General features: G+C 36.1%; 4 protein-coding genes across 5 annotated transcripts; all 4 read right to left on the minus strand.

Annotated features, from left to right (window-relative positions):
- Nucleotides 1-337: 337 nt before the first annotated feature.
- On the minus strand, nt 338-2055 carry nspg-7.2 (DUF19 domain-containing protein). The gene is made up of 6 exons (NM_065277.2): nt 1764-2055; nt 898-995; nt 783-842; nt 624-729; nt 514-574; nt 338-462 (listed from the first exon to the last, which is right to left on the minus strand). The coding sequence occupies exons 1-6, from the start codon at nt 2042-2044 to the stop codon at nt 379-381; spliced, it is 690 nt and encodes a 229-aa protein (NP_497678.1). The 5' UTR covers nt 2045-2055; the 3' UTR covers nt 338-378.
- A 924-nt stretch (nt 2056-2979) lies between these two features.
- Nucleotides 2980-3440, minus strand: Y53G8AM.6 (uncharacterized protein; the record flags this gene model as incomplete). Its single annotated transcript, NM_001381804.1, has 3 exons — nt 2980-3073; nt 3123-3382; nt 3429-3440. 3 exons carry the CDS (start codon nt 3438-3440, stop codon nt 2980-2982), a joined length of 366 nt encoding a protein of 121 aa, NP_001368041.1.
- Nucleotides 3441-4763: 1323 nt separating this feature from the next.
- Y53G8AM.7 (RING-type domain-containing protein) lies at nt 4764-10351 on the minus strand. Its single transcript, NM_065280.2, has 5 exons — nt 10006-10351; nt 8352-8450; nt 7335-7738; nt 5094-5278; nt 4764-4854 (listed from the first exon to the last, which is right to left on the minus strand). The coding sequence occupies exons 1-5, from the start codon at nt 10255-10257 to the stop codon at nt 4787-4789; spliced, it is 1008 nt and encodes a 335-aa protein (NP_497681.2). The 5' UTR covers nt 10258-10351; the 3' UTR covers nt 4764-4786.
- Nucleotides 10352-10834: 483 nt separating this feature from the next.
- Nucleotides 10835-22359, minus strand: Y53G8AM.8 (HTH CENPB-type domain-containing protein; the record flags this gene model as incomplete). Of its 2 annotated transcripts, NM_065281.7 has the most annotated exons (8): nt 10835-10988; nt 11438-12027; nt 12753-13035; nt 13850-13999; nt 17107-17234; nt 17825-18908; nt 21951-22124; nt 22231-22359. In NM_065281.7, 8 exons carry the CDS (start codon nt 22351-22353, stop codon nt 10956-10958), a joined length of 2565 nt encoding a protein of 854 aa, NP_497682.3. The 2 variants fall into 2 exon arrangements, with proteins under 2 accessions (NP_497682.3, NP_001379375.1); NM_001393303.1 differs by lacking the exons at nt 13850-13999; nt 17107-17234; nt 17825-18908; nt 21951-22124; nt 22231-22359 and having other exon boundaries at nt 10956-10988; nt 12753-12903.
- Nucleotides 22360-24088: the final 1729 nt, after the last annotated feature.

Below are 24088 nucleotides of genomic sequence, written 5' to 3' on the forward strand. Positions count from 1 at the left end.
GCAAAATTTCACGTTGAATATTTTTGCAGTTGAAAATTTTTCGATAGCTCTAACCAGCGCGGAGTTATGTGTCTTTGAAGTTTAGGCTACCGAGAGTGCGGGAGGTGCGGGGAGACGCAGACAGCGCGCGCGCTCTCGTTGCCTGCGTCTCCCTCCAGTACACACTGTCTTGGCGCAGAAGGAAACGCAGACACACTCTCGTTGTCTGCGTCTCTTCCTGCTATAACGTTTTTTTTCATTCAAAATGTTTTTTTTTCAAGTTTCAATTGCCCTGAAGCAAGTTCCTTTAGTGTGCGGAGCCTAAGGTCACCCCCTTTTTTTGGTTCTCGAAAAAAAATGCTCAAAAAATTTATTCCAGAAGATCTTAATTCAAAAAATTTAATCCTTGTCCAAAAGGCACTTCAGTCCGGAGCACGAGGTGTCAAAAGCCGAATTGAAATTCTTGCATCCGTAGTGTCCAGCCTGAAATTTTGTAGTTTGTAGTATTTGTAGTCTCCACTAGAAGTAACATACGTTGGCTCCGCAAGTAGCGTGATAAGCATTACTCAAGCAGGCTCCGGCTTGTTCGACGGCTCTGGAAGTTTTTTGAATTCAAAAATTTGAAATCAATTTTTTTAGCTTACGGGCAGTAGTTGGAGGTAGAAACTGCTGAATTGAAGGTTTGAGTGCAGGCTTTATAGGAATCGGAGGATGGGAAATCCTTAAGACAGCTCCAGTGATTGATTACTTCTGGAATTTTCTCGAAGATTTAAGAAAAAAATCCAAAAAATTTTAATACAAACCACGATAACCGCCGCTGCACATCCACTCGAGTCCGCGGAAGGTTTTGACGTAGTCGAAGGCTGGAAAATTTTCAGGTAGGTGTAGGTAGGCACAAACCAATTTGCCAAAATTTACCATTTCCCAAGTCAGAATTTGATTGTCCGGCGAGATATTCAAGATTGATACACGAGTAGTAGCTGCTTCCCAGGCACTGGTAGAATTGAGTGCGGACGCTGGAAAAAACGGGGGATTCAAATTTCTGAGAAAATGATTGGCGGGAAATTCGAATTTTTTTTCATAAAAATTCGGCGGGAAGTTCAAATTTTCTGAGAAATAAGTTTGCCTGGAAATTCGAATTTTTTGGGAAAAATTTTGGCTTCAAAATTTTTGCGAAAACTTCTAAAAAGCTCTAAATCTATCGAAAAATTTCTGGAAATATTTAAAAAAATTTTTTTTAATTTTGGAAAAATCTAGGATCCTCGGAAATGCGCCGAAACTACGGAAAACTTATAGAAACTTCTAAAAAGTTTTGCTGGTCTCTGGGAAATTCTGAAAAATTCTGGAAATTTCTAGAGAAATCTGGAAGCATTCGGAATTTTCTAGAAGCTTAGGAAAACTTTAGGAGATGGTATAACTGTTAAGGCCTCTAGTTTTTGAGATACATTTACTGAAAAGTCTGGAAAAATTTCCAAAAGCCAACTATACTTAAAAGTTACTATGCTTTTCAGTCTTAAACTATATATATATATATAGGAGATGACAGGTGGTGTCAGGTTGTCAAATCACGGGTTGATCTACAAGAAATGCGGGAATTTTCTGATGCAGAATCAGTTCAGAACTGTCCAAGTTCCCGCGATTCTCGTAGATCAAACCGAAATGGGGCACTCTGAAAACACGTATTCGCATGGTTAAGAACGTGCTGACGTCACTTTTTTTTCGGAAAAAAATCCCGCATTTTTTGTAGGTCATTGTTTTGTAGATTTTCAAATAATCCAACTCACTTGCAAACTTTCATGAGCTCAGTCACATTCATATCCAAATACGACTCCACAGCTTCGAAAAATGATGATCCATCACGCCAAGTAATTGCGTCGTCGATTCCGAGGAAAGTGTTGAATTGGTTCTGGCAATAGTTCAGCTGAATATTTTGGCACGTATTGCTCTTTCGAGTTTCCTTGGTTGCAATTGTTTGGATAACATCACTTGGAAGGGTGTACGGTAGGAGGAAGGCAGCCTGAGAGATGCCTACGGCCACAAGAAGAACAAGTGCTACACAACGCATACTGAAAGTTGAATAATTGGAAAAAGCCAAGTATACCTAAAAATATATCTAATTTCAAAATCGGAGTCCATTTTATAACAAAAGCTCCAGAAATCATCTTCCCCGAAATAATAGGCTACGGAGAGAAACCTAGTCGACGAGAAAACCGTGACAATCAATTTTTTGATCGCTTGGTTCACACGACCACACCTGCTCCGGTCGTTTGTAAACTTTGTCCGTAATTTGTTAAAGATAAGACGTGATATATTTGAACTGGCGAAACTTCTTTCGTCATTTGACTCAAAAACCATTATACATCACGATTGACTTGTGACTCACAGATTATGAATGTTGTAGCATTGTCATAATGAATCTTATAGGTATTTGGGCTTCTATGGGAGGCAGGCGTGGTTTATGGGCCTGACGCCTGCCTCCAACCTGCCTGCCTTTTGCCTCATTCCTGCACTATGGCGAGAAGTCAAAGACTTGGTGTTTACACCAGGGGTGAGCGACAAATGATTTTTTTGGCAAACGGCAAATTGGAAAATTGCCGAATTTGCCAGAAAAACGGAAATTGCCGAACATTTTCAGAACTTCAATTTTAATCAGCAGCCAATTTGAGTCTAAAAAAACAAAGTCCCAGCTTTCCGAACTGTGCAATGTTTAAAACTTAGAGTTGAAACCTAAACCGCTGAAATTTCCACCATCATACATACAAATCAATTTCTCGGATTTTCTATTCAGATCCGACTAATTTATTCAATTCTATACATATCAATAAAGTTCAAAAGTAGAATAAGACAGCCGGAAGAGAATATCGAAAAAATGCGAACCGGCGAGTCAATTGAGCTGGGCTTCGTAGTGGAATCTGGCTGAAGCTTCTTCTGATCCTTTTGATCAACTGACTTCGGAACATCTTGAGAAGGCTTGAGAGTAGTGGTAGTAGGGGCACCCAGTCAACAGAGACCATCGTTGTTGTAACGATCAGAGTCACAAGCTGATCCAGGAAGTCCGGTGGTTATGTTGCTGAGCCAACCAGCAGCGGGGTAACTAAAGTTTTATCGAGTTAGATGCATAAATCAAGCGCTAAAAAACTTACTATGGACTAAAAAAACACTTTAAGGTATCATTTTTACAATTAATTGCGTCATTCTCCTCACACTTATATCGACATCCAATTGTTTTTTGTAATGAATCAGTGAACATAATGTCAACTAAAAACCAGCCAGCACAAAGAAAGAAGGGCCCAGTGATCTTCTCTACAAACTTTTCCAAATCCTTCTCAGCCGGCAGTAGTTTATCGAAAGAAACTAGATTTTCAAAGTTGAAAACGTTATAATAGGAAGCATGAACGAATACCTACAATTAATGTAACATCAGTATTTGAAATTCCTTTTTCACTTGCCATTTCATTCATGTTTGATATTAGGTCTCCAAATAAGTTCCGGGTCAAAATTGATAACTTTGTTCGCTGCGTATCGATTTTTATGAAACTGTGGGAATTTATGTTATCAACCATGATCTTTCATTTGACAATAGTCACAAAAATTTTTGACCGTCCGAAGTGCCCTAACTCGGAGCCAATTTTTTCAGACATTTTTCAGATCTCGCTTCTTTTCATTTTTCAATTGAGGTTTGTGTGCGGATCTTGCTCAGTTTAGTACACAATGTAAGAAAACAAAAAAAGTTTGGAAAAAAATACGTCCAAAAAAATTTTTTTTCGTCGGTCGTCAAAAAATCTTCAGAAAAATTTTTTTCCGAAAATTCTTGATTTTTTATACAAAAATGATGTAACCAAGTGCAAACTATTTTTACACATACAAAACATTTCAATTTAGTGCGTCACACTGAAATAATAACAGAAAACATAGCTTTTTTGAAATATTTTTGAGTTTTTGGAGTATTTATCGAGATCCAAATGTTAAACTTAAATGTTGTGTACGTGTAAAAATAGTTTGCACATGGTTACATCATTTTTGTATAAAAAATCAAGAATTTTCGGCAAAATTTTTTGAAGATTTTTTGACGACCGACGAAAAAAAATTTTTTGGACGGATTTTTTTCCAAACTTTTTTTGTTTTCTTACATTGTGTACTAAACTTAGCAAAATCCGCACACAAACCTCAATTGAAACCTGAAAAGAAGCGAGATCTGAAAAATGTCTGAAAAAATTGGCTCCGAGTTAGGGCACTTGGGGTGGTCAAAAAATTTTGTGACTATTGTCAAATGAAAGATCATGGTTGATAACATAAATTCCCACAGTTTCATGAAAATCGATACGCAGCGAACAAAGTTATGAGTTTTGACCCGGAACTTATTTGGAGACCTAATACGTTCATCCTCTTCGCAACTCGTCGACGATGTTCATTCAGTTGCAGAATAAAACCCGTTCAACTCCTGGTCAAGCTCGTTTTGCGACATGTTTGCTGCAATCTTTGATCCAGCAATTGCATAGCAGGTAAAATCCACAAAGAGTAGAACGATAGAAAGGAATTTAACGGCTCCCATGTTTGAAAAAATTTCAAATTGACGGAGTGCGAAGGAACTGGAACTTCTTGTAAACGTGGAATAGAATTGTACTTTACGTGTTTAAGAAGTCACGTATTTTAATTAATTATTTTTTGTTTTTATCAAACATTTAAAATTAAAAAACTCAAGAAAAACGTCAAGTGTGAAATAAATTTTTTGTTAAATATTAGTTTTATTCGCAAAAACTTAAAAAAAAAATCACATGAATTGAAATTTTCGGCCTCAAATCCGCCACTAACTCAGCTCACAGTAGTACACCATTTCCATAATTGCATAGTTTTTCGGGAGTCGGTCGCTTTTTTCTGAAAATTGTGAAATTCTGGAAAAATCGATTTTTTGACTTTTTATAACATTTCAAAACTTTCTTCTTGAAAGTCCGTTAAAAGTTAATAAAGTTTTAGATTTTTTTAACTTTGAAAAGTTTCAATGTACTATTTTTTCCCAAAATAAAATCTATTTTTCTTTCACTAACTATTTTTCATTATTTTTCCTTAAAAAAACACCGCAAAAAATCTATATTTATCGTTTTTCCCATACCTACCTTTTACACTAGTATGCTGGCGGCACAATGGGCACAAAATATGATCAACCGATACTTTCAGCAAATTATCACAACATTCTTCGCATATTGTGTGTCCACAGCGAATTAATATTCTCGGTGTTCGTTTTTTGTCCTTATCCGAATAAGGGAGCACACAAATTTTGCACTCTGGCGCTCTGGAGGAGCTGAAAAATTAAAAAAAATTTTTTTTTTTTTTTAATTGACGAGATCAGAAATTTGCAAGTTTGAGTGAAATTTGAAAGTAATTTTTCAAATTATTTGATAAGATTCTTTTAAATTTTTGTAGAAGCTAGTCTATTTGTTAATTTTGAGCAATTTTCAACAATTCAAAATTATCAAGAGCAACAGTTTTTAATCAAGTTTTTGTAACTTTAAGTGGAGCCAAGAGAGGGGCGGAGCTTAACAAAAGCGGTAGCTTCTTTGAAAATTTTAGAATAATTTATATTCAGTTTCAGAAAAATATTTCATAAAAAATCCCAAAATTTTTGAGAAAAAAATGTTCTGAAAATTTTTTTTTAGAAATTATTCAAGAAAGTGGCGGAGCCTAAAACTGAAGTGTGGCTTATTTCAAAACTTTAGAATAAATTATTTTCAGTCTCAGAATAATATTTCAAAAGAAAATACCCAAATGTTTGAAAAAAATGTTCTGAAAAAATTAACACAAAGAGGTGGCCAAGGCGTGGCTTATTTTCAAAATTTTAATTAAAAATTTTTAATTTTTGATCAATTTGCAAAAATTCATTGCTCAGCAAAACATTTGTTTTTAAATAAAATTTTTGGAATTTGGAGTGAAGCCAAGATAGGAGCCTAGCCTAAAAATGGGCGTGGTTTATTGATTTTCAGTCAAAATTAATTTCAAGTTGAACAAATTTTTTTTATCAGGTCGTCCCATAAGTTTTTGTACTTTTTTTCGAATTATTCCCAAAACTTTTTCGGACAATTCTAAGATTTTATATTAGTGGTAGCATGTCACCAACTTGTCACCTTATTGCAACATAACTCTGGCATCCCAGGCCCCCGCGGTTGTTTAGAAAAACGAGTAACTATAGAATCAGCTTTTTACACCATTCCTTCTGGAGTTTGTTCTACACCACCCAGAGCTTAAAGTAATGGTTAATATATACTGTCAAGTAGATGCTTCCACACTCTTGTTTTAAATAATTTTAAATTTAGTATAACTATTCCGGAAAAACTACTGTAGCTAAACACAATTGTTGAGGCCAATTAAATATGGCGCCCGAGTTTTTGATTCCTGTGAAGCCGCTGGGAATGGAACGGGTGCATCGTGTATGTTTACGATAAGTGCACATCATGTGCAGTCAAAATTTAAAAAAAATTTAATTTTTTCAGTCATGGGGAGATGTTATAATTGAGAACTTTGTAACCACACTATTTTGTACTTTTTAACAATTGCCTATAGGAGTGATTGAAGCATATATTGGTCCATTTAGTCCTCGGAATGAAAGATAGATAATTAAGTCTAGTGTTATTTAGAAGTGGATATATGTATCATAAATAAATTAACAAACTTTACTGGTGGCCTCTTCGTTCAAACAATCTACATGGCCAACCTCATGTGATACCCGACATTTATAGTGTTGGGCTTCTAATTTATGATTGAGAAATCAGCAAGTAAAACGAAGTTTGTATTTGTACTATGCAAGTATTGTTATATAAAATTAGAAACAACAATCAAAATAATCCCATCACTTTTAGTGAGAAATTATTCCATGAAGATGTTCACTCAGTGCTTGATAAACATGAGCCAAATAGTCCACGTCCAAAACGGCTAATAAGTGCTAATGATAATTTTAACCATACTGAACATGTATTTTGAATCATTATCTTTACTAATACTATGTTTTCATGTTCATTGATAAATTCCCTGTGAATAGCAGGACGAAGGAAAACACCTCCCATTATTTGGGTATGTCGCTATTTGTGGCTCTGGTTTCCGTGATTGTTATCAGGAGGATATTGAAATAACGCATCAAAATTTTGACAAGTAGTACATACTATACATGCGCATTTATAAAAGATTCGATTTTGTTCTGTCAGTTTAGAACTTGTTCAAAAAGTTTTAAAAAAGTACAAAAACTTATGGGACGACCTGATAAATCTCAAGTTTTCCAACAAAAAACTCCTTTTTTAAAAATCTAAATTTTGGTCCTTTCAGTGGGGCCAATAAAGGGGCGGAGCTTAACAGGGGACGTGGCTTACCTTGTATCATTTCCGAGAGCGGCAGGTGGTCCAGTTTCCACTGAGCTTACAGTAATCACTTGCTCAACTCGCGGAGCTTTCTTCACACCTTTTCCGCAAATTTGGACGAATTTGAAGAAAATCTTGGCGACGAAATATCCGAAGAGCAATGGGATTACAGTAAGCAGACCGCATGACACGTAGAACCACGTCGATTCGCTTATTGATTTATTGATTTTTTGGATGAAAAAGGCGGCGACGACGAGATCGATGAGATTGAGAGTGATTGTGGTGATTAGGGTGACGAGGATTATGGTGAGACGGATTTTGAAACGGAAAATGTCTTCGATGAGGAGATTCCCGAAGCAAATTGAGATGGAGAGGGCGGATGAGGTGTTGAATATTATCATTGGGATGTAGATTATCTGAAAATTGATTTTTTTTTAAAACTAAAATCCCTAAAAATATGAGATACAGACTTAATCGATGTTTGGTAAACTTTGACGGCTCAGATCTCAGCCGATTTTCAAGATTTTTTATAAATTTTTGTTGCAGAAATATAGAAAAATTCATAACAATTATATTCTTAGTTGACAACTTTTAGATGCATATAATCGATAAGCTGTCAAAGTCTAATTAAATGCCGATGCACCATGTTTAAAACACGCTAATCTTTGTCAGTGTGTATCTTAGTGTATTTTTAAGATTTTTATAAACTTTTTATTGCAAAAATGTAGAAAAATAGATGTCAAATATGTTTTTTTGTCAGTGCTGGAGCAAATTTTGCCAGTGCTGGAACAAAATTTGTCAGTGCTGGAGCGTTTATTAGGCAGGCGGAGGTCGCCTTAAGGTCAGGCAGGCGGCTTTTTAACGCCTTTAGATATACAGTGCATTTTTCCATTTCTACGACTTTAAAGGGGGCACATTTATGCATAATTTTTGGCAGTTTTTTGTTGAAATGAAATAAATAGGTTGGATGCACCATGTTTAATATTACAACTTTTTATAGCTTTTCCTTTTTGAAAATTATTCACTAACCTGTACATCAAACCCATCCAGACATAGCATGACAATTTGGGGTACAAATCTTAACAGTGTGACTATGGCTAGAAGTATGTTGTAGATCCACCAGCAAACCTGGAAAAATATAGAATTTTATCAGTATACTATATTTTACTAGTACATAGTCTTGCACATAAATTGTTGATGCACCAAGTTCGAAAACTAGGCAAATTTTGATAGCTCATATTTTGGTCCATTTTTAAAATATTAGGTCTCCAAATAAGTTCCGGGTCAAAAATCATAACTTTGTTCGCTGCGTATCAATTTTTATGAAACTTTGGGAATTTATATTATCAACCATGATCTTTCATTTGACAATAGTCACAAAATTTTTTGACCACCCCAAGTGGCCTAACTCGGAGCCAATTTTTTCAGGCATTATTCTGATCTCGCTTCTTTTCAGTTTTCAATTGAGCTTTGTATGCGGAATTTGCTTTGTTTAGAATTTTAGAAATTTTAGAAATTTTAGAAATTTTAGAAATTTTAGAAGTTTAGAAATTTGTTTAGAATACATTATTAGAAAACAACAAAAGTTTGGAAAAAAATCCCCCCAAAAAATTTTTTTTTGGTTGGTCGTTAAAAAATGTTCAAAAAAATTTTTGTCGAAAATTCTAGATTTTTCCTACAAAAATGATGTAACCAAGTGTAAACTATTTTTACACATATAAATCATTTGAGTTAAAAATTTGAATCTCAAGAAATATTCAAAAAACTAAAAAATTATCCGAAAAAATTGTATTTTCTACTATCATTTTAGTGTATCGAACTAAATTGATATGTTTTGTATGTGTAAAAAAAGTTTACACTTGGTTACATCATTTTTGTAGGAAAAATCTAGAATTTTCGACAAAAATTTTTTTGAACATTTTTTGACGACCAACCAAAAAAAATTTTTTGGGCAGATTTTTTTCCAAACTTTTGTTGTTTTCTAATAATGTATTCTAAACAAAGCAAATTCCGCATACAAAGCTCAATTGAAAACTGAAAAGAAGCGAGATCAGAAAAATACCTGAAAAAATTGGCTCCGAGTTAGGCCACTTGGGGTGGTCAAAAAATTTTGTGACTATTGTCAAATGAAAGACCATGGTTGATAATATAAATTCCCAAAGTTTCATAAAAATTGATACGCAGCGAGCAAAGTTATGATTTTTGACCCGGAACTTATTTGGAGACCTAATATCTGTTAAATTTTTGTTATGAAATTATGTGAAAGATTATAAAAAACAATGTTTCAGTTGTTAACATTCTGATAAACTAACAGAGAGGCGAGATTCCTAAGAAGTTTTGTGTCGATGCACCATGTTCAAATTCAAAACAGTGTCAACTTTGACAGCATATATCTCGGTTAATCTAAAAGATACGAATGAATGTTCAACTACAAAATTGTAGTAGATAATGTAGCAATTGTTTTGACAGTTAAAAACTTTTTGATAAATGAGAGAAAACTAAGATATAAGTTTGCAAAGTTAGGTGAGGCATTCTTGAAGCACCTTTTTCAAATTCAATAACTAGGTCAACTTTGAGCGTTTTTTTTTTGCAAAGTTGACTTTTTGATAACTCAAAATTTTTATTTATTATACTATACATATCATACGTTGTAAGTAACCTCTAATTGAAAAAAAAAACCTACCTTCAATTCCGGATGGCACCTTGGATTCATGTTGAACACCGCGCAAAACTCTGCGGTTCCCATAATCAGTAGCCCAGTGATAAGAGAAATTGTCAAGGAGAATGATATAAACCATGGATTTGATAATTGCACATTGTTATCAATGATAAAAGCGGAAATTGGGAAAAGTGTAGTGATAATTACTCCGACTTGGAGCAGAATTAACCAAGGGAGGGAGTATTTTAGCGATATGTCATCGGATTTGGGCTCCATTTTTTGCGATTTTTTGGAGTTTTTTGAAGTTTTTGGAGGTTGTGTATTATCAGTAAAGCTGAAAATGAAAAGAAAAGGAGACTGGCGACGGGGAAATGACGGGTTATGAGGTTGCTAGGCAACTGGTGAGCTTGAGACGAATAACAATCATTAGAATCTTCACCTGCTTTGTAACAAAAAAAAACATGGGGAGAGGTAAGAGGCGGTGAGAGGGAAACATGGGATTGAAACAAAAAATTATTTTTGAAATTTTCGTCGGTCAAAAAAATTTTTTTCTAAAATTTTTTGGGCATTTCTTTTAGTTGAGTTTTTGGGCATTTTATTTTATATTTTTGGCACAATGTAGTTTGTTTTTATACACTTTTCGGCAATTTTTGGATTTAAATTTTTTTTTTCAAAATTTTTTTATTGATTTTTAAAAGTTAAACGAACAATGTTATTTGTATTTTTTGAATATTTGTTCCAAATTTAAAACAAAAAAATTAATTTTTTTTCAGCCATTTTTTTGCATTTTTTGCATTCTTTGATTCATGATTTTGACATTTTTTGAAACTTTTTTTTAGTAGAGAAAAATCATAAAACAATCAATTTATTTTTTTATAGAAAACTTTTGGAATAAAACATTAATGATTTGAAAATGGGTTCAAAATATTGATGATATTGGCAATTTGTGACGGGTGGCGGTGATGGGATGGTGATTATGAAGAAGAAGATGTGGATGGCATGTCGCGCTGAAAATATAGAATAACTTAGTTTTTTTTGGTTTTATCAAAAATTTGGCAACTGACAAGATATTTGGCATAAATTTTTGCATAAATTTGTAGTTGGAAATATTTAGATAATGGTAAAATGAACCGAGATATTTGCTCTGAAAGCAAGGCTAGTTTTTTTTTTTTAAACATGGTGCATCGACCCAAAATTCAACTTAACGGGGTATATCTTGGTTGGCTTTAATTTTAACAAAACATTCTCAACTAATGAAATATTAAGCGTATATTTTTTCATAAATTTGTAGTTGAAAATATTTAGATAACGTTAAAATGAACCGAGATATGAGCAGTCAAAGTTAAGTTAGTTTTTTTTTAAATTAAGCATGGTGCATTGACCAAAATCTTAACTGTAAGTCCCGTATCTCGGTAATAGTTGGATTTATCAACGTGGTACATCAATGATAACCTACCCCAATAGCCCCACTGGAAGTGGTGGCCAATCTCTCCTGAAGCGGCACCAGCAAGCTCATCGCTGCCGGGTCGTGCTCGAGAATATAAGTCCTCAATGTGTCCAAAGCATGACTGACTTCCTTATCAGCAACTTTAATCTGACAACTTCTCATCACATTGAATATAGTATCACCGCCACCGTCGGGTTCTTGGGATGAAGCCGATGCTCCTGATGCTCCAGCCGAGGAGGTGCTCGGCATCATTCGGGAATCCACCACTGGCGGTGTCATCATGGAATTGATCATATTCTGGAGATGATTCGACGAGGAAGTCGTTGGAGGTTCCTGGACAACCATTTGTTGGGGGAATCCGCTTAGGGAACTGAAGAAGCTCGCCGCAAACTCATCTGGAGCACTTTGAGGGAAGAAGGATGGGGGTTGCTGGTGAAGCATATGGGATTCCATGTCGAGTTCTCGGCATTCTTTGTCAACTTCTTCGTACATATCATTCTCGTAGCATACTGGATATCCGGTCATTGACTTGAGATCGATGCGGTGTCGGCGTTTGAAAGCGTCCAGCCAACCTTCGGAGCCGCGGAACGATTCAAGGCCTGGAATTTGGGGATTTTTTGATAGAAAATCGGGGGATTTTATCTCAAGAAAAAAGAAAGGAAAATGAAATTGTTTGTTATTTTTTGGAAATTTTCAAGTAATTTTTTAAGGAATTTTATAGGGTTTTTTTTTTGGAATTTTTTGGAAATTTTAGGATTTTTTGGAAATTTTAGGATTTTTTGGAAATTTGTAGGAATGTTTTTTTGGAATTTTAAAGGAATTTTTCGGAAAATTTTAGGCTTTTTTTGGACATTTCTATAAATTTTTTTTAGAAATTTTTTGGAGTTTTTTAAAGTTTTTTTTTTTTGGAATTTTTTTTTCTAGGGTTTTTTTGGAAATTTCAAAGAAATTTTCAGGATATTTTTAAAGAAATTTTTAGGATTCTTTTTAAAACAATTTTAGGAACTTTTTTTTGGAATTTTTAGGATTTTTCATTGGAAAAACGGAAACTAGTTTTTTTTTTGAAATTTAGAAAAAAAAAGTATTTATTTTGAAAACTACTTAAATTTTTTTTCCAAACGCTGAAATGTTTGAAATATTTTAAATAATTTTTCAAAGTTATAAATTTTCAGACTATGGGCTATATTTTAATATTCATTTTTTAATTAAAAAAAAAGAACAAAAGGTTACCAAAAAAACTTTTGTTTTTGAATTTTCAAGAATTTCAAAAAAAAAATTTTTCATAGATTTTTTAAAATCAAAATCAATTTCTACAACGCCTTACCCATATCCTTAGCATATCTCATTGCTTGATCCTTCAACTGCTTCCCATTAATCTGAATTCCAGCGGCCTGACAATCCTTGAAGTGCCTCCACACCATTTTGTTCAAATCCACATAGTGAGTTCGTCGAATTTTACTTTTCGGCCTCATCATGTCACCGATTGTAGAGTTCTTTGACGGCGCCGTTGTGATGTCGGGGGAATCCGGAGATTCGGGATTCTCGAGAAGAAATTCAGCGATTTGGTGACGTGTGATTAGCGTTCGGGTGCCGATTGTTTCTTGTACCTGGAATAGGGTTTTTGAGGGGTTTTGAGTGGTTTTTCAGAGTTTTTAATGTAAAAATTGAGTTTTCGGGTTATTTTTGCATTTAGATAAAGTATTTTTAATTTAAAAAAAAAATTTTTAAAATTTATCGGAAAATTTCTAAAAAATTTTGGAATTAAAAAAAAATTTTCGCAAATCACGGAAGATTTAAAATGTGAAAATTGATTTTTTTTCTGTAAAATTTTACAGTTAAAATGTTTGAAATTTGAATGAATTTTTAAAAAAATTTCAAAAATCCAAAAAAAAAATTGTTAGAGGAAAAATTATTTTTGTATTCAAAATTGCTAATTTAGCTAAATTTTTTCAGGGATTTAACGTCGTTTTTTTTTAAATTTTTTTATAGCAAAAATAAAATTTCCCTTCAATTTTTACATCTAGATGTTTAAATTGAACAAAAAATTCAAGAAAATAAATTTAAAAATAATTTTGAAAAATTCAAAAAAAAAATTTTTTGAAGTAAATTTTTTTTATTCCAAAAAATCATGAATTTCCATATTTTGGCAATTTTTTCAATAATTTTAAAGCAGAAATTTGAAATTTTCAATAATTTTTGCACTTAAATGTTCAATTTGGGACAATTCGATTTTTTTTTTTGAAAACTCGGAAAAAAAATTTCGAGTGCCAAAAGTCTACCTGTCCCAAAAATACAGCATTAAAGAGCTGGCGGTGGTTTTGGCGTATTTTAATGTGAAAAATCGAGTTCACCGGCAATTTTTACCCCTAGAAGGGCAATAATGAAAATTTTGAAAAATTCGAAAAAAAATAGTGTACTCACCGATCGAACAGTACAACTGAATCGTCTGGAAATCTCAAGAATCGGGATTTCAGCGTCGTAAATTATGAGTATCTGTCGACGGGACTCAAATGGAAGTGACTCCGAGTAGACGGTAGTTTCGTAGCTTTTGTTGGGTAAGGGGTAATTGTCCTGGAAATATATTATAGTCAATGAAAAACTGAATCTTGGGCAAATTCTACGGGCAAATTCTACGTGCAAAAAATATGAGAGAAGTACAGTTTTTTAGTATAAAATAAATTTTCGGCAAATTGCCGGAATTGTCAGTTTCCGGCAAATCAGCAACCCGGCAAATTGCCGAAATTGCCAAAAACCAGCAATTGCCGAATTTGCCAGAAAACCGGCAATTGACGAAAATATTCGGAAAATTGTGGTTTTGCACTTTTTTGGAAATTTGGAAGAATTTCAAATTTAATCGGCAAAATTGTACGCATCCTATGAATGCTCCTACATCTATTTTGAAAAGTAAGCAAATTTTATAAAAATATCTAAAGAAAACGGGAAAAAACTTCAAAAAGAAATTGTTTTAGGTGTTCCGTCTTATAAAAGCATTTTTTAAACACTTCCGGCAAATTCGCATCCGGCAAACCGGCAAATCGGCAAATTACCAGAAATTAAAATTTCCGGCAAATCGGGAAACCGGCCATTTGACGAAAATGAAAATTTCGGCAAATCGGCAAATCAGCAATTTGCCGGAATAGAAAATTTCAGGGAAATCGGTAAATTGCCGGAACTAAATATTTTGGCAAATTGCCGGAATTTAAAATTTCAGCAAATCGGCATTGTCGAAAATGAAAATATCCGGCAAATCGAAAAATCGAAAATTTGTCGGAATTGAAAATTTCCGCAAATCTGTAAACTGCCGGAACTGAAAATTTCGGCAAATCGGTAAATTGCCGGAATTGAAAATTTTACCAAATCGGCAAATTGCCGTAACTAAAAATTTCGGCAAATCGGTAAATTGCCGGAACTAAAAATTTTGACAAATTGCCGGAATTTAAAATTTCAGCAAATCGGCAAATTGCCGAAAATGAAAAACATCCGTCAAATCGAAAAATCGAAAAGTTGCCGGAATTGAAAATTTCCGGCAAATCGGCAAATTGCTGGTTTGCCGATTTGCCGGAACAAAAAATACCAATGTTGCAGTCCTTCGAAAAAATGAAAAAAAAAAAAACTCTACACACACTATATTTATACTAACACAGAGCTAATACAATAATAGAATTATCTCTCAGAAATTGTTGAAAACAAGTTGAAAAAGAAAAAAAGAAAACAGTACTGTAATTTCTGTGATTTCATAGGGTGGCTCTGCACACACATCCGTCACACATCTTTCATATGTGTGGCTGGGAAAAAGGAAGCGACACGAAAGCAGCAAAAAAAACCAATGAAGAATAGGAAGGAGGGGAAGAAAATAGGGGGAAAAAGGAGAAAAAGAAGAAGAAGAAGAAGATGGGTCTCTCTCTCTCTCTCTCTCTCTCTGGCAGGGTACAGAGAGAGAGGGAGAGAGAGAGAGAGAGAGAGTATATCAATACTAAAAGAGAGAGAGAGACCTCTCTCTCTCTCTCCTGCCACATATATATCTCTGCGTCTCCATCAAACAATGCACTATCTCTCCCCTCTCTCTCTCTCTCTCTTTCTCTTCTGTATAGAGGGACACAGAGAGAGTTTCTCCTTCTTCCCTTCACATGATGATGGTTGGGCCGAACCGACCGCACGCTCAGAGGGAAAGAGAGAGAGAGAGAGAGAGAGAGAGAGAGAGAGAGAGAGAGGGGAGAGGGGGCCTACCGACACTCTCTCTCTCTCTCTCAGCCAATTCACATAAGAAAGGAGTCGGGTGCCTGTGGCGGGTGGGGGACCTTTTCCAGCTGGGGTGCACTGACCCGAGAGATTATGGTTTGAGAGCTGTAACGAAGTCTGGGGGTCAAGAGCTCGTCTGTATGTAGTAATTCTGTTAAGAAAATATAGTGTTTAAGCAATTTCCTAGGGCTTCTACAGTGCATTTTTTCCCACTTCTACGACTTTAAAAGGGGGGCATTTACGCGCGATGGTCCCGGCATTGGTCTCGCCACGCACTTCAAAAATCAATGGGAGGCGCGTGTCGAGACCATCGCCCGTAAATGCGCCCCCTTTAAAGTCGTAGAAGTGGGGAAAAAATGCACTGTATATCTAAAGGCGTTAAAAACCTGCCTGCCTGACCTTAAAGCGACCTCCGCCTGCCTAATAAACGTGCCTAATCCCCCTTGAAAACTGCGACACGGGAGTTTCTTTCACTTCTTGATTCGATTTTCAATAAATTGATAGAAATTTGAAAATTTGAAATTCGAAAATTCACGTCAAGATGTATGCACGCGGCGGGCAGGTTTCAAGTAGGCGTTGAAACTGCGCCTGCCTACCATGAAATCCCTATACTGGACATTGTTAAAAGAGCAATTATGTATGTCGATTTTTGTCTAATACTCTTTATGATCTACACAGGATCACTAGGTGAACTGATCATAGCAGTAGAGAACAACATTGACATCTGATATTGTTCCCGTAAACATTGTAGGTCATAGAAGGCCTTAGAAGATGCGAGTTGACTGACAAAATATGTTCCAGCACTGACAAAATTTGCTCCAGCACTGACAAATTTTGTTCCAGCACTGACAAAATTTGTTCCAGCACTGACAAAATTTGTTCCAGCACTGACAAAATTTCTCTCAGCATACTATGTAGGATAAAGTTCGAACAAAATTCAACACCTAAAATGGCTCAGTGAGCAGAAAAACACACTAAACAAACTGGGGAGTTTAAAAATTGTGTGCTGGAAACATCGACATCTAGTACGGCTCCCCAAATTACTGTAGGACGAAATTCGACACCTAGAATTGCTCCTAGCGAGTTTCAAACGTTGCTCAAATTTGCCGAATTTCCAGAAACAGTACTTCCAAGCCTATAGCTAAGGGCCCGGCCGCGTTGAGAAAAGGAGATTGGAAAAAGAGTGAGAGAGAGAGTCTCCTTTCTCTCCATTTTTCATACAGAGAGATTCTCTAGTCATGAGTGTGACAGAGAGAGAGAGAGAGAGAAAAGAACAGGAGACAACACACAGAGTCCATTTTCCATCTCTTTTCTCTCTCTCTCTCTCACGCGATCTTATATTGGTGTGAGAGAGAAGAGACGGGAGGGGGTAACTTATGGAAACAGAAATGATGTGGGAAATTCAATTATGCTATTACAGATTTAGTGGAAAAACTAACCCCTGAAGAGTCCACGATCACAGCGCCATGGATCCTCCGGCCGAGGGCGTTCATGTAAATGTCCGGGTAAATGCACATTAGTGGAAGCTTGTCGCTGGACAGTTTGAGAGCTGGACGCGGTTTGTCTTCTGAATAGGAAGAATGAGCTTGACGGGTACTTAAGAACCCAAACTTGAGCCTAAGCCTAATTGTACAGGCCTAACGGTCTATACTTGGCCACATAAAATTCTAATTTTATAAGGCTAATTCTCAAGATCTAAGCTGAAATGTCTGGGGCATAGCAAAAGCCTAACGCTCAGTTTTTATCTCTAGGCCCTAATCCTGGAAGCCTAAGCCCGTCGAAATTTCTAAGCCTATGGACTTGATTCTGAAAGTCTAAGCTCAAGAGTCTAAGCCTAAAGGACTAAACTGAGAGTCAATGTCTAGGAACTAATCCTGAATTTCTAAGCTTATGGGCCTGTTCCGGATCCACAGTCAAGCGTCAAGGACTAAACGTGAGACCCTAACGTTCATTGTGGCACATCAGGGCCTAAATCTTAAAACTTAAGCCCAAAGTCTGACAGCCAAAATTTAATACCCTAAGCTCGATAACTAGACTTCTGGGCCTGAGCCTTCCCCGTGGGCCTAAGCGTTTAGAACACTTCTATACACCCTAGGCCAGAGAGCCAAAGCCTGATCACTTAAAACTGTAAAAGAGCCTGAGCCCAAGTTAACTCACCAATCTCAAGCCCATCCATCAAAGCCTGAAACTCGTGCAGTCTCTCCGCGTAGTCCGCCCGAATATGCACACCAGACTTCTGCAGCAATCCCTGAAGCATTCGATAGTGCTGCGCTTTGCTCATATTAATCCCATTTGCGGTGAGCAACTCTTCCATAGTCACGAGGATCGGGCGATCCTTGAAAATGAACTCAACCGGATGATCGAGAGGAACCATGAATTTGCCGGATTTTATGATCTCGCTCATCGGAGAATAGGTACAACCATCCACATAGCAATAGATCTCCCCTTGAATATACTTTGGGACAGGGTTCTTCCAAAGAACCGGCCACGGGAGGTGGTTTCCCGGATAGGCAGTGTGATCGGTGTCCAGAGAGGTTCCCTTGTACTTTGAAGAAAGAATCTGATTTGCGAACTCATCGAGGCCTAGCTCGGCGTCCGTAGGCGACTCGACCTTCAGATCGTGGTCAAGACCTTCCATCTTGAGCTTGAGATCATAGTCATTATCCAAGTCCAGAGAGCCCAGAACATCCTTTAGAGTCTTCGATGGTGTTGGATCGATGGGCTGCTGGCTATTGAAGGATCCAAGGACATCCTTCAGAGTTTGATTAGCTGCGGGTGTACCTACACTTCCAAGGGAATCTAGAACATCTCGAAGGGTATGGGGACCCTTTATCGCAGGGGATCTGATGAGAATCCCTTCGGAGTGGGGATTCGAGAATGGTAGGGATCCTCCGGATGCTGCGGCATAGTTGTAAGTCTTGGATTCTTTGACAATAGACTCCTGCACATCCTCCATTGGTGGCATGATCAGAGCGCCCATCGGAACATCGTTCTCGCTCAGCGTTCGATTCACAAACTCCGTTGCTAGCTCGGAGGTCAGGGATTGACGGACTTTGTAGTTCTTGAAGTTCTTGGCCAGCAGCTGCTTGACAGTCATGTTGGGTCCCCTGTTGCGAAGCTCGTTGAGATCCTTCTGAGATATACCTCCGACGATTTCCGAGTCTTGGTTCAGAATGGAGTCCAGGCTTTTGTTGGAGAACGTGGTGAGTGGGACTCCGCTTGCCGTGCACGGGATCAGGGGCTGGAAAATGATGAAAAAATTATTTTTCAAAGTTTTGATTATTTTAAACGGATACACGTGGTGTCAGAGTGTCTCATTTCGGTTTGGTATACGTAGATCTACAAAAAATGCGGGAGAGACGCAGAGTTCTCAACTGATTTCTCATGGTTAAGAACGTGCTGACGTCAAATTTTTTGAGCAAAAAAATCCCGCATTTTTTTAGGTCAAACCGTAATAGGACAGCCCTAAAAAATTTTTAAGAACATTTTTTAAGGATTTTCTAATTTTCGAATATGTACTCGAAAAGGTTTTTTTTCAGAAAAAAATATTTTTGACGGCTTTTTCACATTTTAATACATACTAACTTTTAATAATTTTCTACAGTGCGTGCAACTTCTATAGCGCCCCCCTATTTTTTTGCGTTTCAGGCCATTCTAATTTTTTTCTTGAAAAACTGACAATGCCATTCGATTCCAAATGTCGAAAACCCCTTTTCCAGAATTTTAATGAAAAAATCACGAAATCTGATGTAATTAGGTCAAAAAATCGTAAAAACAGCCGTGCAACTTCTATAGCGCCCCCTCAGAATTTTGAAAATTTTCCAACAAAACCCCATTTTTGGTCATTTCTAGAGACAACAAAATAATAAAACGGAGCCAATTTGATCCCGACATCCTACTGATTTACTGTCAGCAGAATATTATACGTAGAAACTCTTAGGATCCCGTAATAGTCCTGAAACTCTCCATTTTGCGTTAGAGGCCCGTTCTCGGCTCCCAGTGGTGGGATCGGCTCCAAAACTGACGAAAATGTTCTGATACACTCAACAATTGCTGAAATTTGTTTTTTTTTAACGTGTGACGTGTCCATTAGTGGCAATCGGATGCCAAAAATGCTGTTCATTACTTTTATTCGCAATGCCACGAGGTTCACAGCTGTCAGTCGAAGAACAAGCCAAGCTTGATGTAATGGCAAGTCTTAATGTATCTAAAAATGAAATGGCTCGTCAAATCAACCGATCCCGCAAATGTGTTTACAATTACCTTAACAATCCACTTGGTTATGGACAAGCCAAGAGAGCTCCTCGGAAGACAATTTTATCTAGTCGTGATGAAGGGAACATCTATAAAATTGCTTCGAATTCTTTCAAATCAGCCAACGAAATTCGTAAGGAACTGAAATTAACAGCGTCCAAAAGAACCATTATCAATACTCTCAACAAAAACCCATCGATCACGCGCCAGAAAATGATGAAAGCTCCATCAATGACTCCAAATCATATGATAAAGCGATTGGATTTTGCCAAAGAAAATATGGGAACCGAATGGACCAAGGTATGTTGAACAATTTCACAATTAGATAAAATCTGTTGAGTTTTTTAGATTGTTTTCTCCGGCGAGAAGAAATTCAACCTGGATGGTCCAGATGGCAATCGATACTACTGGAGAGATCTGAGAAAGGATCCGTTAATCTTTTCTAAGCGAAATTTTGGAGGTGGATCGGTAATGGTGTGGGCAGCGTTTTCGGAGAAAAAAAAGCTGCCAATCCAATTTACAAGTCATAAGATGAATGCAGTTGATTATCAGAAAGTTTTGGACCAAGACCTTGTCAAGTTTATGCGACATCCGTCAAAGAAAGGCTGGATGTTCCAACAAGACAACGCGAGTATTCACAGTGCCGCTTCAACCCGTGCTTTTCTCGACAGCAAAAAGATCAAATTGTTGAAGTGGCCAGCTTGTTCACCGGATCTCAATCCAATCGAGAACTTATGGGCATCGCTTGTCAGAATTGTCTACGCTAATGGAAAACAGTATCCAAATGTGGCTGCACTAAAACTTGGTATTGAGGATGCTTGGAAAGAAATCTCCGCAGCCGAAATGAAGAATCTCGTCAATTCAATGTCCAATCGAGTTTTCGAAGTCATCGCCAAGAAGGGAGGTCCCACGAAGTATTGATCCTTCATCCAGTTAATAAATATTGTTGTTTTAATTGATTTCAGTCCACTTCTGGATACTGAAGGGCGAATAGTTCAATCTGATACAAGTTTCACACAACCTACAACTCTGTTAATTTGTGAAAAATCTTTCAGACATGTGTCCATGAGTGTATCAGAACATTTTCGTCAGTTTTGGAGCCGATCCCACCACTGGGAGCCGAGAACGGGCCTCTAACGCAAAATGGAGAGTTTCAGGACAATTACGGGATCCTAAGAGTTTCTACGTATAATATTCTGCTGACAGTAAATCAGTAGGATGTCGGGATCAAATTGGCTCCGTTTTATTATTTTGTTGTCTCTAGAAATGACCAAAAATGGGGTTTTGTTGGAAAATTTTCAAAATTCTGAGGGGGCGCTATAGAAGTTGCACGGCTGTTTTTACGATTTTTTGACCTAATTACATCAGATTTCGTGATTTTTTCATTAAAATTCTGGAAAAGGGGGTTTTCGACATTTGGAATCGAATGGCATTGTCAGTTTTTCAAGAAAAAAATTAGAATGGCCTGAAACGCAAAAAAATAGGGGGGCGCTATAGAAGTTGCACGCACTGTACTAAAATTTATTTAAAAATTTGAAAAAAATAATTTCGGAAAGCTCGGAATTTTGAACGTTAAAAAATGTTTTTTTTTTTTTTTTTTAATTTTAAAGAAATTTAATGATTTTTTTTAGAAAAAAATTCCTGAAAAAATTTTTTTTTCAAAAAAAAAACTGTCTGGAAGGTTTTTTCAAATACTTTTATTTATTAGATCACGTGGTGCCAGGCTGTCCCATTACGAATTGATCTACAAAAAATGCGGGAATGTTTTGCCCCAAAAATATGTGACGTCAGCACGTTCTTAACCATACGAAATCAGTTGAAAACTCTGCGTCTCTTCTCCCGCATTTTTTTGTAGATCTACGTAGATCAAACCGAAATGGGACACTATGACACCACGTGTTAGGTTTAAAAAAATGTTTTCCGAATTTTTAAGATTTTGTTTTTGGAAATCTTGAAAAACAATTTTTTTCGATTTTTACAATGTTTTTTTTTCAAAAAATCGATAATTTATTGATTTTTTTTGACTAACCCGATCACTACAACTGCTTATATCAATTCTCCTGGTTTCCGTGATGTTTGCAGTGGCCATGGTGGATCCCGCTGGTTTTTGGGTTACTGTAGCTGCTGAAGTGGATGGCTCTTGGGGTACGGTACCGCATCTTACGGTAGGGGTACTGGTAGGTTTTTTACGTTTTGCGCTTGGCTGAAATTTTGGAAGAAATTTAAAAAAATTTTGAAAATCTGGAAAATTTTTTTTTTTTTTTCATAATTTCAAAAATGTATTAATTTGTCAAATTTTCAAATTTTACCTCCTTATGACTTCTAGCACCAGAATTTCCTCTACCTACAGGTGTATTTTCAATGGTAAATGGAGTTGTTGGTACCATTGTTCGGTTGGATCTTCGAAGGTTTGGCGTCGAATTTTCAGACATTTTTTTCTGGAAATATTGGAGTTATGGGGGAGTTTAATGTGGAAAAATGATATACTGGCAGAGAACAAAATTTTAAAAAAATCGCAATTTTTATCGATTTTTAACGAAATTTAAAGAAAATTTTTTTTTAGAAATTTAGAAAAATATTCGAAAATCCGAATTTTTATCAATTTTTCCTCAAAAACATTTAGAAATTTTTAACATTTTTCTGCTAAAAATTCTGAAAAATTAGAAAATTTTATACAGATTTTCCCAAATTTTGAACAAAAAAATTTCGGTTTTCAAAAATTCTATTAGAATTTCAAAAAATTCTGAAAAAAAAAACTCCCTTTCCTCCAAATTTTTGTGAAAAAGTCACAAAAAAAAAATAAAAATTTTGGATTTCTTTTTCGAAAAAAAAAGAAAACCTTCAAAAACCCAAATTCCCATCCACATTTTCCACGAAAAACCGGTAAATTTTGGAATTTTTTTTCCGAATTTAGGACACATTTAGGGTACAAAAAACATTTAAACACACAATTTTTCGCATTTCTCTAGAAAAAAAATCCCAAAATATACAGTAATATCTGAAATTCTTTGCAAAAATCTCCTAAAAAAACAACAATTCATTGGGGAGAAAATCATAAAAATAGAGAAAAATAGAGAAACATAGAGAAAGTGCGTTAGAGAGACGGAGAGATACAGAGAAGAAACACTGAGAAAGAGAGAGGCGCAGACAGTAAGAGACAGTAGAGAGTTTAGATGGTTAGACGGTTGTCATGGAGAGAGATATTAGAGAGGCATAGAGAAAAACAGTGAGAGATTGAGAGATACAGAGATACAGACATTTTATAAATTGTTGGGAACGTTGATGGGGGGGGGGGGGGGGGATCGTCGCTCTCTGTATTTTTCTGATGATGCACGAGGAGAAAATAGGGGGAAATTTTCGAGAAAGAATTTGAGAAAGTACGAGAAAAGAGGAGATATAGAGTAATATACAGTGATTTTGACCCCGTTGGCTGTGTAACCGGATGTCCTCAAAATATTTTAATTCCCGCCAAAAAAATTTTTCAGAAAATTTGAGATTCCACGTGGTGCCAGGCTGTCCCATTACGGTTTGATCTACAAAAATGCGGAAATTTTTTGCCCAAAAAAAAGTGACGTCAGCACGTTCTTAACCATGCGAATATGTGGTGTAAGAGTGTCTCATTTTGGACTGATCTACGTTGATCTACAAAAAATGCGGCAGAGTTCTCAACTGATTCACTGCAACTTTTTCCTCACGAGGGACGAGGAAAAGTGGTTTCTAGGCCATGGCCGAGGGGCCGACAAGTTTCAGCGGCCATTTATCTTGCTTTGTTTTCCGCCTGTTTTCTTTTTTTTTCACAGATTTTTCTCGTGTTTTCTTATTAAAACTGATGAATAAATACTTTTTGCAGATTCTAAAACAATTTCCAAGTAAAAAAATTATGTATTCAGTGGGCAAGCAGCGGTGAAAGTGGTCAATGCAATATGATGGGTTACGGGAATAAAAAACCCAAACTTTTTCTGAAACATGATACATATGATGCTTAGATGCTGAAATTACCTGATTTTCATAACGAGACCGCTGAAAAAGTTTTGAGATTTTCAAAATTCAACTTTTTGTGCGAAAATCTCGACTTTTTCACCAAAAAAGTTGAATTTTGGAAATCTCAAAACTTTTTCAGCGGTCTCGTTATGATAATCAGGTACTTTTAGCATCTAAACAGCATAT

The sequence above is a fragment of the Caenorhabditis elegans genome, chromosome III, assembly GCF_000002985.6.
Source record: "Caenorhabditis elegans chromosome III".
In the NCBI taxonomy this organism is placed as follows: domain Eukaryota; kingdom Metazoa; phylum Nematoda; class Chromadorea; order Rhabditida; family Rhabditidae; genus Caenorhabditis; species Caenorhabditis elegans.

Excerpts from the sequence above, each read along its gene's own strand:
- nspg-7.2 (NM_065277.2), bottom strand. The coding sequence starts at position 2,044 with ATGCGTTGTGTAGCACTTGTTCTTCTTGTGGCCGTAGGCATCTCTCAG. Across the intron at positions 843-897 it reads AAATTCTGACTTGGGAAATG|CCTTCGACTACGTCAAAACC; the intron begins GTAAATTTTGGC and ends AAAATTTTCCAG. Across the intron at positions 575-623 it reads TCTACCTCCAACTACTGCCC|AGCCGTCGAACAAGCCGGAG; the intron begins GTAAGCTAAAAA and ends AAAAACTTCCAG.
- Y53G8AM.7 (NM_065280.2), bottom strand. The coding sequence starts at position 10,257 with ATGGAGCCCAAATCCGATGACATATCGCTAAAATACTCCCTCCCTTGG. Across the intron at positions 8,451-10,005 it reads GGTGCCATCCGGAATTGAAG|GTTTGCTGGTGGATCTACAA; the intron begins GTAGGTTTTTTT and ends ATATTTTTCCAG. Across the intron at positions 5,279-7,334 it reads GCTCTCGGAAATGATACAAG|CTCCTCCAGAGCGCCAGAGT; the intron begins GTAAGCCACGTC and ends TTAATTTTTCAG.